Source organism: Salmo salar, chromosome ssa28, assembly GCF_905237065.1.
Source record: "Salmo salar chromosome ssa28, Ssal_v3.1, whole genome shotgun sequence".
NCBI classification, from domain to species: domain Eukaryota; kingdom Metazoa; phylum Chordata; class Actinopteri; order Salmoniformes; family Salmonidae; genus Salmo; species Salmo salar.
This window is the reverse complement of record NC_059469.1, coordinates 29,680,810-29,697,892: the sequence shown is the minus strand read 5'-3', so window position 1 is coordinate 29,697,892 and position 17,083 is coordinate 29,680,810. Positions and strand designations below refer to the sequence as shown.

The following is a 17,083-nucleotide window of genomic DNA, read 5'->3' as shown; positions in this document are numbered from 1 at the left end:
CACGTCTCCTCCCTTTTCCTCTGCCCTTCTCCCTATTTTTCAGGGTCCATAAGGGGGATTAACTCTGTGCTGAGAAGCAGAGACCACCAGGACTCCCACCCCAACATTCAGTCTTCATCTCCTCTTCCCGATCCATGCAACGACCAAGCAACATCCTCCACCAACCAACCATCATCCTCCACCAACCATCATCCTCCCCCAACCATCATCCTCCCCCAACCATCATCCTCCACCAACCTCCACCAACCATCAACCTCCCCCAACCATCAACCTCCCCCAACCATCAACCTCCCCCAACCATCAACCTCCCCCAACCATCAACCTCCCACCAACCATCAACCTCCACCAACCATCAAGTGCCACCAACCATCATCCTCCCCCAACCATCAAGTGCCACCAACCATCATCCTCCCCCAACCATCAAGTGCCACCAACCATCATCCTCCCCCAACCATCAACCTGCACCAAACATTAAGCGCCACCAAACATCCTGAGCCATCAAGCTCCGTCAACCATCACGATGCCTCAACCATCCCGAACCATCACTTAAATCATCCAGTTTTCCTCTCCATCTTGCAACACCATCTCTGACGACACCTTTCAAGACTCTTCCATTCTACAACCATCTAACAATCATCCAACCTCATTCCAAGCTCAAATTCATTCTGAATAACATAATTCTATATTCATACCTTGTAACCTTTCCTGTATTAAACTATCTCAAATGCATTATGTTGAAGGTGTCTCTCAAATGCATTATGTTGAAGGTGTCTCTCAAATGCATTATGTTGAAGGTGTCTCTCAAATGGATTATGTTGAAGGTGTGGTTTGTACTTCTTTATTCGTCCTGGCACGATCAGGCTGATAACGTGCCATTTTAGAAAACAGGTTTAGTGACCTTGATCTGCAGTTGTTTACTTATTTTAGATGAATGCACTTTTTGTAAGTCATTCTGGATAAGTGTCTGCTAAATGACTGAATGTACTGTAAAATGTGTATAGAAGAACCTTTATGGAACATGCCATCCAGTAAGGAGGGAGGATGTGGTTGGATACCTCTACACCGCTCTTCTGGGGGGAGGTGTGAGTGTGTGTGTGTGTGTGGTTTCCAGGAAAGGCCCCTGCTGGGGCCAGATGTGTTATAATACGGAATACCGCCCATTCAAAAACACACACCAGTAGAGTTCTGCTATGGGATCTGAACATGCAAGCACACACTCCCATCTTTCTCTCTATAGTATTAATGTGACTCTGTTTTACAGGTAGGGTTGCAAAGCTACCAGTAATTTACCAAAGTTACCGGAATCTTCAGTAATTTTGGTAATTAAACAGAAAATGTGTGGCAATCTATTGTAAATTTGGTAATTTATACTTTAATAACTTTAAAAAAGGTATTAATATATAGTACTCATTTGTTATGCACAGTTGAAGTCAGAGGTTTACATACACTTTTTCAACCACTCCACAAATTTCTTGTTAACAAACTACAATTTTGGCAAGTCTGTTAGGACATCTACTTTGTGCATGACACAAGTAATTTTTCCAACAATTGTTTACAGAAAGATTGTTTCACTTATAATTCACTGTATCACAATTCCAGTTGGTCAGAAGTTTACATACACTAAGTTGACTGTGCCTTTAAACAGCTTGGAAAATTCCAGAAAACGTCATGGCTTTAGAAGCTTCGATAGGCTAATTGACATCATTTGAGTCAATTGGAGGTGTACCTGTGGATGTATTTCAAGGCCTACCTTCAAACTCAGTGCCACTTTGCTTGACATCATGGGGGAAAATTTTTTTAAAAATCAGCAAATACCTCAGAAAACAAATTGTAGACCTCCACAAGTCTGGTTCATCCTTGGGAGCAATGTCCAAACGCCTGAAGGTACCACATTCATCTGTACAAACAATAGTACGCAAGTATAAACACAATGGGACCACGAAGCCGTCATACCGCTCAGGAAGGAGACGCGTTCTGTCTCCTAGAGATGAACGTACTTTGGTGCGAAAGTGCAAATCAATCCCAGAACAACAGCAAAGGACCTTCAAATCAAAGTTTATTTTTCACGTGCACCGAATACAACAGGTGTAGACCTTACAGTGAAATGCTTACTTACAGGCTCTAACCAATAGTGCAACAAAAGGTATTCGGTGAACAATAGGTAAGTAAAGAAATAAAACAACAGTAAAAAGACAGGCTATATACTGTAGCGAGGCTACATACAGACACCGGTTAGTCAGGCTGACTGAGGTAGTATGTACATGTAGATATGGTTAAAGTGACTATGCATATATGATGAACAGAGAGTAGCAGTAGCGTAAAAGAGGGGTTGGCGGGTGGTGGGACACAATGCAGATAGCCCGGTTAGCCAATGTGCAGGAGGTAGTTTGTACATGAATGTATAGTTAAAGTGACTATGCATATATGACAAACAGAGAGTAGCAGCAGCGTAAAAGAGGGGTTAGGGGCGTTTGGGGGGGGGCACACAATGCAAATAGTCCGGGTAGCCATTTGATTACCTGTTCAGGAGTCGTATGGCGTGTGGGTAAAAACTGTCGAGAAGCCTTTTTGTCCTAGACTTGGCACTCCGGTACCGCTTGCCATGCGGTAGTAAAGAGAACAGTCTATGACTGGGGTGGCTGGGGTCTTTGACAATTTTTAGGGCCTTCCTCTGACACCGCCTGGTGTAGAGGTCCTGGATGGCAGGCAGCTTAGCCCCAGTGATGTACTGGGCCGTACACACTACCCTCTGTAGTGCCTTGCGGTCAGAGGCCGAGCAATTGCCGTACCAGGCAGTGATGCAACCAGTCAGGATGCTCTCAATGTTGCAGCTGTAGAACTTTTTGAGGATCTCAGGACCCATGCCAAATCTTTTTAGTTTCCTGAGGGGGAAATAGGCTTTGTCGTGCCCTCTTCACGACTGTCTTGGTGTGTTTGGACCATTCTAGTTTGTTGTTGATGTGGACATCAAGGAACTTGAAGCTCTCAACCTGCTCCACTACAGCCCCGTCGATGAGAATGGGGGCGTGCTCAGTCCTCCTTTTCCTGTAGTCCACAATCATCTCCTTAGTCTTGGTTACGTTGAGGGATAGGTTGTTATTCTGGCACCACCCGGGCCAGGTCTCTGACCTCCTAGGCTGTCTCGTCATTGTCGGTGATCAGGCCTACCACTGTTGTGTTGTCTGCAAACTTAATGATGGTGTTGGAGTCGTGCCTGGCCATGTAGTTGTGGGTGAACAGGGAGTACAGGAGGGGACTGAGCATGCACCCCTGGGGAGCTCCAGTGTTGAGGATCAGTATGGCAGATGTGTTGCTACCTACCCTCACCACCTGAGGGCGGCCCGTCAGGAAGTCCAGGATCCAGTTGCAGAGGGTGGTGTTTAGTCCCAGGGTCCTTAGCTTAGTGATGAGCTTTATGGGCACTATGGTGTTGAACGCTGAGCTGTAGTCAATGAACAGCATTCTCACATAGGTGTTTCTTTTGTCCAGGTGTGAAAGGGCAGTGTGGAGGGCAATAGAGATTGCATCATCTGTGGATCTGTTTGGGCGGTATGCAAATCGGAGTGGGTCTAGGGTTTCTGGGATAATGGTGTTGATGTGAGCCATTAACAGCCTTTCTAAGCACTTCGTGGCTACGGACATGAGTGCTACGGGTCTGTAGTCATTTAGGCAGGTTGCCTTTGTGTTCTTGGGCACAGGGATTATGGTGGTCTGCTTGAAACATGTTGGTATTACAGACTCAATCAGGGACATGTTGAAAATGTCAGTGAAGACACCTGCCAGTTGGTCAGCACATGCTCGGAGCACACATCCTGGTAATCCGTCTGTCTCCGCAGCCTTGTGTATGTTGACCTGTTTAAAGGTCTTACTCACGTCGGCTATGGAGAGCGTGATCACACAGTCGTCCGGAACAGCTGATGCTCTCATGCATGCCTCAGTGTTGCTTGCCTTGAAGTGAGCATAGAAGTGATTTAGCTCGTCTGGTAGGCTCGTGTCACTGGGCAGCTCACGGCTGTGCTTCCCTTTGTAGTCTGTAATAGTTTGCAAGCCCTGCCACATAAGACGAGCGTGGGAGCCCATGTAGTGTGATTCAATCTTAGCCCTGTATTGACGCTTTGCCTGTTTGATGGTTCGTCGCAGGGCATAGCAGGAATTCTTGTAAGTTTCCGGTTTAGAGTCCCGCACCTTGAAAGCGGCAGGTCTACCCTTTAGCTCAGTGCGAATGTTGCCTGTAATCCATGGCTTCTGGTGGGGACGACGTTCTCGATGCACTTATTGATAAAGCCAGTGACTGATGTGGTGTACTCCTCAATGCCATCGGAAGAATCATGTTCCAGTCTGTGATAGCAAAAAAGTCCTGTAGTGTAGCATCTGCTTCATCTGACCACTTTTTTATAGATCGAGTCACTGGTGCTTCCTGCTTTAATTTTTGCTTGTAAGCAGGAATCAGGAGGATAGAGTTGTGGTCGGATTTACAAAATGGAGGGCGAGGGAGAGCTTTGTACACGTCTCTGTGTGTGGAGTACTGGTGATGTAGAATTTTTTTCCCTCTGGTTGCACATTTAACATATTGATAGAAATTTGCTAGAACTGATTTAAGTTTCCCTGAATTAAAGTATCCGGCCACAAGGAGCGCCGCCTCTGGGTGAGTGGTTTCCTGTTTGCTAATTTCCTTATACAGCTGACTGAGTGTGGTCTTAGTGCCAGCATCTGTCTGTGGTGGTAAATAAACAGCCACGAAAAGTATAGCTGAAAACTCTTTAGGCAAGTAGTGTGGCCTGCAATTTATCACAATATACTCTACTTCAGGCGAGCAAAATCTAGAGACTTCTTTAGATTTTGTGCACCAGCTGTTGTTCACAAATATGCACAGACCGCCCCCTCTCGTCTTACCGGAGTGTGCTGTTCTATCTTGCCGGTGCAGCGTATATCCCGCTATCTGAATATCCATGTCATCATTCAGCCACGATTCTGTGAAACATAAGATATTACAGTTTTTGATGTCCCGTTGGTAGGATATTCGTGATCGTACCTCGTCTAATTTATTGTCCAATGATTGAACGTTGGCGAGTAGTATTGACGGTAACAGCAGCTTTCCCACTCGCCTTCTCCGGGTCCTGGCGAGGCATCTGGCTCTTTGTCCTCTGTACCTGCGTCGCTTCCTCTTGCAAATAACGGGGCTGTTGGCCCTGCCGGGTGTTTGGAGAATGTCCTGTGCGTCCTCCTTGTTGTAGAAAAAAATATTTGTCTAATTCGAGGTGAGTGATCACTGTCCTGATATCCAGAAGCTCTTTTTTGCCGTAAGATACGGTGGCAGAAACATTATGTACAAAATAAGTTACAAATAACGTGAAAAAAACCCACATAATAGCACAATTGGTTGGGCGCCCATAAAACTGCTGCCATTTCTTCCGGCGCCATTTTAATATCACCTTGTGAAGATGCTGGAGGAAACAGGCACAAAAGTATCTATATCCACAGTAAAACGAGTCCTATATCGACATAACCTGAAAGGCCGCTCAGCAACGAAGAAGCCACTGCTTCAAAACCGCCATAAAAAAGCCAGACTACGGTTTGCAACTGCACATGGGGACAAAGACCGTACTTTTTGGAGAAATGTCCTCTGGTCTGATGCAACAAAAATAGAACTGTTTGGCCTTAATGATCATCGAGATATATATCGAGCAATGAGGCCTACAAACCTGACTCAGTTACACCAACTCTGTCAGGAGGAATGGGCCAAAATTACCCAACTTATTGTGGGTAGCTTGTGGAAGGCTACCCGAAACGTTTGACCCAAGTTAAACAATTTAAAGGCAATGCTACTAAATACTAATTGAGTGTATGTAAACTTCTGACCCACTGGGAATGTAATGAAAGAAATAAAAGCTGAAATAAATCACTCTCTACTATTATTCTAACATTTCACATGCTTAAAAAAAAATGGTGATCCTAACTGACCTAAGACAGGGAATTTTTACTAGGATTAAATGTCAGGAACTGTGAAAAACTGAGTTTAAATGTATTTGGCTAAGGTGTATGTAAACTTCAGACTTCAACTGTATGTGTCCATATTGTCCATGACTTTCTAGTAGATAGACCATATGGTTCAAGAGAAAAGAGCCTAATTAATGAAAAAAACATCTAAATCAACAATGGCATTATTTTCAATTAACTCTTCAACTTCTCCAACTATTGACTTTTCTTCACAACTGCCACCAGTTTGACCACAAAACATTGATAACAAATACATAGTTTTAGTCAAATAAATACAAGTGCGTAAAAAAAGGATATTATGCTGAAATGCTCATATTAAACACCAATGGTATTCATTTACTTTATGGTTTATATTTAAGATCATGTTTTAAAGCTTTGTCATTCTATTTGTTTATTTTTAAATTATGTTATTTAATGATGTGATATAATTGACATGTGATAAGGCCACACAGAGGGCCAGAGATAATTACAAATATCTGTGATAATCTAAAATACCCAAAAGGGCCACTACATGTCTTGTGAGATTACTTCAAATCCTTGAAAGATAGCAAAATTCTGCTAGTTTACTGGTAAACTTTGAAAGTTTCCAGTAATATACTATCCTTTTCCAACCATAATTACAGCAGTAAGCTGCTGTCTAAATCCCCAACATCACAGGCCTGTGTACTTCCAGTCGCACGCACGTACACACACACACAGCTGTACAAATCCAGAGTAGGGGTCAATTTCATTTCAAATGCACTAGACCTGTGCTGCAGATCACAGTTAACAACTCTGGGAGAGAGGAGAGAGATGTAGTGAGTGGGGAAGAGATATGTGGCTCTACATTGCCATCTGCTTAGAGAGGGCAGGATGGCTTATATAACGGAATTTGAGAGAGACAGAGAGACAGAGAAATAGAGAGACAGAGATAGAGATATTCTGTGTAGCTCAGTTGGTAGAGCATGGTGCTTGCAATGCCAGGTTTGTGGGTTTGATTCTCACAGGAGACCAATACGAAAATGTATGCACTCACTACTGTAAGTCACTCTGGATAAAAGCTTCTGCTAAATGACTCAAATGTAGAGAGAGCAAAACACAGAGAGAGAGAGAGAAGAACAGCGAGAGAGAAAAACGGCAAGGATTTCAAATACCTGAGTTAAATGCATGGGAGTGTATTGCCAAGTGTATTTCTAAATACATTCCAATATTCAACAACTTGCCTTTTAAAATAAAAAAATATGTGAATACTTACTTCCAAATGTCTTTGAAAGTAATTTAAATACCTTAAATAGTAAATAGTATTTGAACCCAGGTTTAGTGTAATTTAGTTTAGTGTGAGAAGCAGTACCGCCACTGGTCTGATTCCCAGGAAGTTGAGGTCGGTGTTCTCTCCGAATAGGTATCCCTCGGGGTGGGTGGAGTCAAACTTCTCCCCGCCCATGATGAAGTGGTTGGCAAAGTAGCTTCCTGTAGGGAACAAGAAGAGGGAGTGAGCAAACCTGATCGCAATACAAACACTATAGCCCAATTAGGTTTCTCCCCTTTTACTTGAACAGAGGACAGTTAAAGGAGCTCACCGAGCTAGGACAAGGTGTTCCAACCCTGGTTCTAATCTTAGCCAATGGGGGGAGAAACAGATAGGGAATAGGTACAGTAGACATTGCCTCTGAGCACTGATTTTATATCGGAAATGTCTTTGTCCCCCTATTTGCTAAGATTACGGTTTGAGGTAATGTAACTGATCCTAGATCTGTGGTTAGGGGGGGCAACTTCTACCTCGAGTGTCTCTCTACACAGTAAAGTAATGTCTGGTAAACTGCAGACTAGGGTTGGCTGGTCTGAATCAACGTAGCTGTTCTGGCTGTTTCCACCCCCCAAGCAGTGCTTGTAAAAGCACTTTGTGTTTTTCAACTCAGAAATAAAAATAAATAGATGATTCTGATAAGGAACAAAACACCTTTTCTGTGACACTGCCTGGTGGAGAAATAATTAGAATGTATGTTTTGAAAGGGTCATAGAAAGGCAGACAGCCAGATACCATTCAAATTATAATCAGCTGTAGGGAATGTAAGCCTATCAACTGCCCTTGAATGCCCACTGTGTGTATTTCTGCACACACACACACACACACACACACACACACACACACACACACACACACACACACACACACACACACACACACACACACACACACACACACGAAGCTGAGCAATCCAAGTAGAGATCCCAGGCCAGGCCATAGCTACTCAGTAACGGTGATGGAAGTGGTTCGGTGAACAACGCTCAAGTGATGAGCCACCTTGCCTTAGACCTTAAGGCTTGTACTAGCTCCCTAGGCTAATTCATACGCTTTAGCTCAGCATGCTAACACAGTCTTATACCACTTTCTTAAAAAAACAAAAACAATTCTCTCTTCTTAACTGCAATGACTGATCTGTCATGACTGGATAGGTGAAAGCAGGGGCGCAACTTTCACTGGGGACGGGGGGGACATTGTCCCCCCCCAGTTTTATCATTGGAATGTGATACAAAAGGAGGCAACGGTGTGCTTTAGGACCATGTTGATGCCTCCAAGCGGTCAGGTAAACTGTTTTGGAGTGTTTATCCAGCTGGATTTTAAAAAATATTATAAAAATGATGTCCCTCCCACTTCTAAAACCAAATTTGCGCCGCTGGATGAAAGTATGCGTATGAGAATCCAAACTGAATGCAGATCATTTGGGAGGATGGGTATTAACAATAAAGATTTTTTATTTATTTATTTAATTTCATTGTCCTCCAAGTGTTGCTGAATAGCCACTCTTCTTCAGTTTGTGCTTAAATTTATGCACCTTAGTTGGAGAGCGAGGTAGCGGCAGTGATCCTTTCCCTTTGCACTATAAGGATAGCCAGAAACAGGGTTTGAGTCTGGAATGGCACCCTATACCCATAGTGAACGATGGGCCCTGGTCAGAAGTAGCGCAGTTAAGAAGGGTGCCCTTTTTTTAACATAACCAGTGACAAAGCCAGACACACTCCTCTACATAATCTAAGGACCTGCAGCCAGACACACTCCACTACATAATCTAAAGGACCTGCTGCCAGAGATTCAGATGCAGTAGAATGGCAGGCAGGGAGTCTAGTTACACTGGCTGTCTGTGTGTCCTTGGATATCAACCGTCCTCCACACACACATCTGTTACCTCTCATGTTGTATCTTCAACCTGGCATAAGGGCAGGGTTCGATTTACAGGGCCATAAATAAACAGATTTTAAATCAGTCATTTGAAAAATGTAAGTGGACGCTTTAATATAAAATATTGTCTAGGTAACAATTAAGTACCTTACTATGATTGGTCTCAACTAAAATGGTCAAAAACAAACAAAAAGAGCTTCTTAGCAAGAGCAATTTCTCAAGCAAGAATTTGGGGAGTGGTCTGAGAGGGGAGGGGAAAACTGAAAATTAGATATTATTGGCAGACAGGTTTGGAACTCTCTTTCTTACTGGTCTATTAGTGAATTTAACACATGGTGATTTAACCATGGAAGGCCAAAACTCCATCCCACCAAAACAGGTTGAAATTTCAGGCGGTATTTTCAAACAGCTCTTACACCACAAAGGGTATATCATCATGTTCACAATTTCACCTTATTATTCCTACCTCATATTATGGAAATGTATATAAAACACGAGAAAAATCATGTTTTTGACTGCAACGGGCCTTTAAAATATAATTATATTCAACAATCTGGCTTGTACAACTCATGACAGGAAACTATCCTGGTAAACTCATTTATGCCTGACATAGAATTCAATGTGGGGTTTCCAGGCTAGGTTCGGTCCTATTCATGAGTGTGCTGTCGCCTATGAGGCACTGGCACCACTTACCAGATTTCGGTGGATAGCGGTACACCGAGTTGGACGGTATATCGACCTCTTCCACTCCTGCATTTTGTCTGCTGGTCAAAGCTCCCATTTCCACAGAAAATTAAAGCTGAAATTAACGTACATACCAAGAAAACATTCGCTATTCTCAAAAATCTCTATTGTCTGCCGTTTCCATTGTTATTCTTGGTTTATGTCCTTGGTTCCCTGCCGGTATCAGACGTAGCCTAGTTGTTGTGCTCGTTCTGGGGATTAGTTGTTGTTATTGCTGCTTTATCCAAAGCCCCGTGGGACTGTCACTGTTTGTGTAGAGGCAGAAAAGCAACAACTGCGTCCCTTTAACAGCAAAGCTATGTATCCATTCACTTAGCGACGCATTCTCCTCTCCACTGCAGCGCTTTTCGGGGCCGCTTTGAGGAGGAAAACGAGGTCTCTCCCTATGTAGCGCCGTATAACGGTCCACTCGACATCTTTTCTGTTTGTTCTCTCCCGTTTGCAAGGCCGTGCGGGGATGCTGATGGCTATCTGTGCTTGGACTCTCGGTGCTCCAACTGTCAAAGAACGAATCTAATGGTGGCTACCCATGACGTCAGGCACAAATCCGGACTATGGGTTTTGCGCAGTACAATTCAGCAGGCAGGCAGCTCCCGGTTCGCTATAACGTGACCTTCCCCAAATGTGGGAACGAATCACTGCAATGCTGCAGCAGATGATGGCTTAATAATTCAATGTATAGTGACTGTTACAACGACATGCAGAGCTGCGTAATTATATCTATAAAATTAAAATGGGTCTTTGAAATTTGGACTGAAATAGAGAATTTAGGCTACACGGATAATTATTGATAGGCAATTTGGCAAGTATAGGCTTGTATCTGAACTGAACAGTGATAAAACAATATGAGAAACTGATAACATACCACGTTGGCTAGATAGCTACAGCGTTGCAGCCTATAATGTGCAAACTGTATGTTTTTGTTTTGTATAACCTAACGTAGCAGGCGTAAAATACACTTGAACAATGTTGCTATTTCCACCTTGACATGATCAGTGAGCGTTAAGTGTTGTACTACTCCAGTCCTGTATGGGGCGCTGTACCGCACTGGGAGTAGTTCTGAACCCGCACACACAGAAAAAGGAAGCTCTGGCGCCGCCATTTCACGTGCAACGAGTTGAGAGAACGGTGTGTGAGGTAGACCTGGAAATCGGCAAAACAACATCGAATTTCACAACAACAAAAAAAACGATTTTCATCGGAAAACAAGTCCCAAATTGTCTGTTTTCGATTTTTAATCGTCTGGCTGTTTCATATTGAGGAGCAGAGATGAGCTACGGAAGGCCCCCGCCCGATGTCGAGGGTATGACCTCGCTCAAAGTGGACAATCTCACCTACCGAACCTCTCCTGAGACACTACGACGAGTTTTCGAGAAGTACGGCCGGGTGGGAGACGTTTACATCCCCCGCGATCGGTACACCAAGGAGAGCCGCGGGTTCGCTTTCGTGCGGTTCCACGATAACCGCGACGCTGAAGACGCAATGGACGCGATGGACGGGGCCTTGCTTGACGGGCGGGAACTGCGAGTCCAGATGGCGCGCTATGGCCGTCCACCAGACTCTCACTTCGGGCGCCGAGGCGGCGGTGGACCCCCAAGGAGGCACGGAGGCTACGGTCGCAGGAGCAGGAGGTAAGTTATTGATGTTCAGTTTGAATTTAAAAAAAACATCCTAACTAGCAATTGTTAGTAACTACAGCAACGATGACGTAACTGGCCAAGTTCAGTCAAAGCTAATCTTTTGTTGTACAGATCTAACGACGTTACAAACGTTGAGCAATTACACCTTTTAATTATGGGTTAACCAAGATTAAAGTCCAGTGTTTGCACATTTCTATGTAATATTTGAAGTAATTTTCCTTAAAAAAAAGGTAATTAAGTACCGTAAAACTTAAATTAGTAACCCGTGCGTTTATTTGCTAAAATCACTGAAAACAACAGGCGTTTATTAGAGATGGCATTTATTTGAGCCAGGTGTCTATTTCCTTAATGTACATGGGTTTTTCCTCATTTGCTTAGTTAATTGTTTAATTACAGCATTCACTTACAACATTTTTATACATTTTGTAGTCTCCTGCACTTATCATGTACATACTCTGCTAGGTTTATTTTGGTTTAGTAACGTATGTCTCTAAAATAAAAATAAATCCTGACTGCAATTTCGACTGTTCTTACTTTCGCCACTAGAGGCCCTGTTTGTGCTTGCGACTTAGTTACCAGTTCTCTGCTGTTAGCAGCCAATGGCTAGCAGTTTCTTACTGCCAATTAAAATGATTGCAATTTGAGTCATTACTAAATTATTTAATTAAACAATACATTTCGACCTGGGTGTTTTATTTAAATTGAAATTGTTTTTCACTGGACCGCTACTTTAAACTAAAGCTAACTGGCTGGGAAGTTAAGCATATGCATGGGTTTTTGTCTAGCGACGTAGTTTTACTTTTTGTAAAGAGCTAGGTACCATGTTTTCAGTTGAGTTTGTGAGTTGCAAGAGGATAGGGACTTGTTTAACCCGCGTTGCAGTTCATTTCTCTAGGTAAAGATTTGTCCATGTTTCTCCCCCCAGTCGTTCGGCCAGCCCCCGTCGGCGCAGACGCAGTCGTTCCCGGAGCAGGAGCCGCTCCCGTGGCCGTGACTACAGCCGCTCCCGGTCTCGTTCCTACTCTAGATCCCGTTCTAAGTCCCGCACCCCCCGCAAGAGCAAGTCCCCATCTCGATCGAGATCCCGTGGTGCTTCCAGGTCCCGCTCCCGCAGCCCGGCTTCCAACAGAGGCTCCAAATCCAGGTCGACGTCCAAGAGCAGGCCCAAGTCCCCCGAGGACAACGGAACCGACTCCTAGTAACATCAGCTCCAACCTGGAGCCATTAAAACGGTACACAAGGAAGGGGAGAAGGGGTGTGACCATCACATATATGTAAGGATGGTTTGGTTCGTGTAGGAGAGACTACAGGGTAGGTTTTAAGTTCAGATGCAGTTGGACAGTCTTCTGCAGCCTTGACAGTCTCTGATATTGAGTGTGACATTTTAGTCTTGTTTAGTCACCAGCGTTGCAGCGTACCAGTCAAGACTGCAGAATCCTGACCCTGGGTTGTTGCAGGGGAAACTGTACGATTGTAAACTAGGTTTTAGAACCAGTTCAGAACGTAGTGCACACATCAAGTAACATGCAGTTGCAGGGTACAAAAGTAAAGTCACGAAATAAAGCTGGATATGTGTACACTTGAATGCTTTTATTCAAGTGTGTGGGTGTCTACCAATGTTTTACATCCAATCAAACTGACACATCAGCCAACATTAGGATTTTATCTACATGGAAGGTCAGAAGTAAAGTAGGCTAAAATTGTTTACAATATTTATAAAATGGGCTTATTATTTTTGAGATGCTATATTTATGGCGGGGTGCTAAAATCAAACATTCGTTTACCTAAATGTGGAATTCTCTCCTCCAAGCTGCGGTCCTCTTGTCAAACAGAGAGGTGGGGGTGTGGCAGAGATGGCAGTGTGAGAGCAGTTAGTGTGGTGTGACGCGACCCGCCCATGTGACCTGCCTGTTGCTGAGTTGGTGGGTGCGATGGCGGTTGCTATGGAGCAGGTCGTCAATGGCGACGCGTGGTCCGTGCTGTCAGTTGGTGAGGTGTGAGGTGGTGGTGAGGTACGGAACTTTCACAGGACCACAGACAGAATTCTGCTGGCTGTACCGCTGTGTCTGTGGTCTCACTGGTGAAGGAGGGAGGACCCCAAGGTTTGTTGTCCAATAAATGCCTGAGTAAAAAATAAACAAAACATTGTGGTATTGAGAGGTAGCTTTGGGTTGGGGGCCCTTGGAGTGTGAAGACGACCAACCGGGACTGACGCTGTTGGGAACTTATTTCCTACCCACAAGGGAAAGGGTCAGTTCTATACCAGTAACATGGACAATTGACATGTTAAATCGCCATTTAAAAACAAACCGACAAGTCCTCGATGGAATGGTCCATCTGTACATTTGACTTTAGATTGACACAACTAGACAATCAACTGTTCTCAAACTAGCAGCGTATCATTTGACCGCCACCAACACAGCTTGTTTTTTCTTTCCAGGTGAGATACGATGGAGACTTCTTCTCTGCGGACGCCAACCAGATCATAAGTCTGCCAGTGGACACCTCTCTATGCCCCACAGAATACTGACCAAAAGGTTATTGCGACTTGGTCTAAAATGATTTATTTGGTTTCAGTTGCCCAGAAAGACTCTACTGTATATTTACCAAGGCAATGTAACTCCCATGACTAGAGTAGAGGACATGTTTATAGGTTTTGTGAGGTGAATACTGGATTTTGTCTTATTGTTAGTGCTGGTTTGTTGCAATTTTGATTTGATCTTGTTAATAAAACATTTTATGGTGAAGTAGCTACAGCTTTTCTAATTATTTAGTAGTCTTTTATTCTCTACAGACTGTTTTTTTTAATGAGTTAACGGTGTTTTTTTCTTTTGCAGAGTTGATTTTAGCAAAGGGAGAGTGACTAGTCCCTAAATATTTTCCATTATTTTCTAAGCAAAACCAGTAATGTGTAGAGGGAAATGAAAAGGAACAATAATAAGCCAATATTGTATTGAATGTTACGTGTTATGTAATTGGTTAACCTGCCATCAGTGGCTATTTTACTTTTTTGCATTACGTATGTATACAAGATCCTTTTTTTTTTTTTTCTTGCCGTTTCTCTGTTATAAGTTTGCTTTCCTGTGAATTCTAACCCTCCTCTCTTGTTATCTTTTGTGCATTAGGCGCAGTTGTGTAGCAGTTGAGTATTGCTGGTTAGCTGTTAAGGTGCGATGCAGTGCTGATGGTGAGGTGGCAGTGCAGTGGCTGGCGGGGGTGTTGCGGTACCCTGTGAGTGCCCGGTGCAGTTGTCGCCCGGCGCTCGTCTTGGTGCTACTGCTGCCGTTTGCCTTGTTCTGGTTTGTAAGAGTCAATCACAGCTGTGGTGGTAGATCTGATCACGCCATCTCTCCCCATGTGTTGTTCTCATATGGTCTCTTCCCATTCCTGATGTACAAATACACTCCTCTTTCCCATTCTCTCTATCCCAACCCTAGCCTGGTGGAACCAGCCTGATCGCTGCGTTTTAACGTTTGTTCGATCAAGCATGTTCCACCAGGCTATCCCAAACCCCCCTCCAACTGGTTTAGTCCCTCTGTTGTGAGCTGGTTGTACATTGTTGATGGAAGGGTCTTATGGCTCGATAGTGGAGGGTTTGATGAAGGGCATTCCACTAGCTTAACAAATGAATCTGTGTGTACCCTCCCAAATGTCTTGTAACTGCTTTAGGTGAATGCTAATAAACATTTGTGGATAATTTGATTCATTATTTTGTTATGAGATCTGCCCTAACAGCCCTTGAGCCCATCGGTAATGGTGACTTGGCTCCTTCACAGCTAGCCAATACCTATTAAGTGATTTTCAAACTAGATTCCTCATGAGTTGTTACGGCATACTACAGTTTTAGCAATTCTACACTTCTGAAAACGGGGAAAACATGTTTGTAATATTGTTTAGTCAATGAATGTATTGTTACACCTTGAATGAAGCTGATGGCCATATTTACCAAATATGTGGCTGCTTTATTATGGGCATCAGCACTCCTCTTTGCTCATCTTCCATTAAACACAAAGTCTATAGGTTTACAGACCTCTTATGTACGTAAGAGACATTTGTGAGACCCATTCCTTTACTGTGCACAAGCCAGTTCTTGACACTGCTTCTCAAACCTTTCCTGTGGGACCTCCATCTGTTCTATGTATTTGAGCTATTCCAGCGCTAGCACACCTGATTTTTACTTGTCAACTCATTATCAAGCTCTTGACTAGGTGACCCTGGTAAGCTAATATCGGGGCTACAACATAACTGAACCGTCTTGGTTTATGAGGAGAGGTTTGAGAACCACTGCATACCCCTCGACTCAAACAGATCAGGACATCAGTTAGTGCCATTGCTTTATAATCCAGTGCTTTCAACCTGGCACACTAGGTGGGTGCAATGAATGATCATGTAGAACAGGAAACGAGCAGGCTCTGGACCTTAGTCAAATTTCAAACCCTCTGCTCTATACCCATAGGGTATTTTCTCAGTCAAAAGTATGCCATGCTCACTGTCCACTGAAAGAGCTACGTGTAAGTGAGAAGCTTGCAACCTAATGGTCACCCAATACTCAGTCCCTGTGTTTTGGTGCTGCTAGGGTCAAGCTTTCCTAAAGCGTCCAGGCGTCACTGACGCCTAACAGATCTCAGCTGTGTAGTGTTAGGGCAAAAAACCAAACGTGCACCGCCTTGGGTATTTTATGTAACAGCTAACCACGTCATGTTCCTCTGCCCAGGCATTGCTGACGCCTGCCGGATCTTACGACGCCTGGATAGGTATTTAACATCAGCTAACCACATATTGCCACGTTCAAAACAACTGGGAACTTAGAGAATCTCTGACTTCAGTGCATTCATGGGAACTGGGGGGCAGTCATACAACTCAGAATTCCAAGTCAATCTCAGGAATCTTTCTTGAGCTCCAACTTTGTGACCTGAAGATCACTGATATGATTTAACCTAGTTTTTTCCCCAGTTGTCTTGAAAGCATCATAGGCACGTGGAGTAATGAGTAGGATTGTGTATTCACGTGAAAAATACATTGCTTTTGATAACACTTCATCTGCGGCAGGTAGCCTAAGCGTTAGAGCGTTGGACTAGTAACAGAAAGGTTGCAAGATCGAATCCCGAGCTGACAAGGTCAAAATCTGTCGTTCTGCCCCTGAACAAGGCAGTTAACCCACTATTCCTAGGCTGTCATTGAAAATAAGAATTTGTTCTTAACTGACTTGCCTAGTAAAATAAAAATCTGCCTTCCTAATGAAAACTAGTTTGAAAATGTGAACATATATTTAATGGAAAAGATGTACAGTTCCAGTCAAAGGTTTGGATATACCTCATTCAAGGGATTTTCTTATTTTTTTTAAAACTATTTTCTGCATTATAGAATAATAGTGAAGACAAACTATGAAATAACACATGGGATCATGAAACCAAAAGTGTTAAACAAATGAAAATATTTTATTTGAGATTCTTCTCCCACCATTGCTTTCCCTCTTTATCCCACTCTCTCAGAATGCTACTGACCTGACACCGGATTCTCCCCTTGTGTCACCTTGACACTC

General features: G+C 43.6%; 2 protein-coding genes across 13 annotated transcripts in view; one reads left to right on the top strand and one right to left on the bottom strand.

The window, feature by feature from the left end:
- LOC106589844 (E3 ubiquitin ligase RNF157) overlaps window positions 1-17,083 on the bottom strand; it is an 87,955-nt gene that overhangs the window by 25,175 nt on the left and 45,697 nt on the right. For 10 of the 11 annotated variants that reach the window (XM_014180243.2, XM_014180242.2, XM_014180238.2 and 7 more), the window contains exons 1-2: window positions 9,851-10,839; window positions 7,328-7,446 (exon numbers count right to left, since the gene is read on the bottom strand). In XM_014180243.2, the coding sequence (XP_014035718.1) occupies window positions 7,328-7,446; window positions 9,851-9,938 (207 nt within the window). In that variant the 5' untranslated portion in view covers window positions 9,939-10,839. Of the gene's footprint in view, window positions 1-7,327; window positions 7,447-9,850; window positions 10,840-17,083 lie in introns of those variants that run through there. The other variant, XM_014180240.2, reaches the window with a different exon arrangement.
- LOC106589849 (serine/arginine-rich splicing factor 2) lies at window positions 10,973-15,238 on the top strand. 2 transcript variants are annotated; one of them, XR_001324918.2, is made up of 4 exons: window positions 10,973-11,532; window positions 12,467-12,773; window positions 13,982-14,078; window positions 14,667-15,238. XR_001324918.2 is itself a non-coding variant. In XM_014180249.2 (3 exons), exons 1-2 carry the CDS (start codon window positions 11,171-11,173, stop codon window positions 12,738-12,740), a joined length of 636 nt encoding a protein of 211 aa, XP_014035724.1. In that variant the 5' UTR covers window positions 10,973-11,170; the 3' UTR covers window positions 12,741-12,773; window positions 13,982-15,238. The 2 variants fall into 2 exon arrangements, 1 of the variants encoding a protein (XP_014035724.1); XM_014180249.2 differs by having other exon boundaries at window positions 13,982-15,238.

Bases quoted from the DNA above. Each gene is read 5' to 3' on its own strand.
- LOC106589849 (XM_014180249.2), top strand. From the start codon at position 11,171: ATGAGCTACGGAAGGCCCCCGCCCGATGTCGAGGGTATGACCTCGCTC. The intron at 11,533-12,466 runs GTAAGTTATTGA...TTCTCCCCCCAG, and splicing joins TACGGTCGCAGGAGCAGGAG to TCGTTCGGCCAGCCCCCGTC.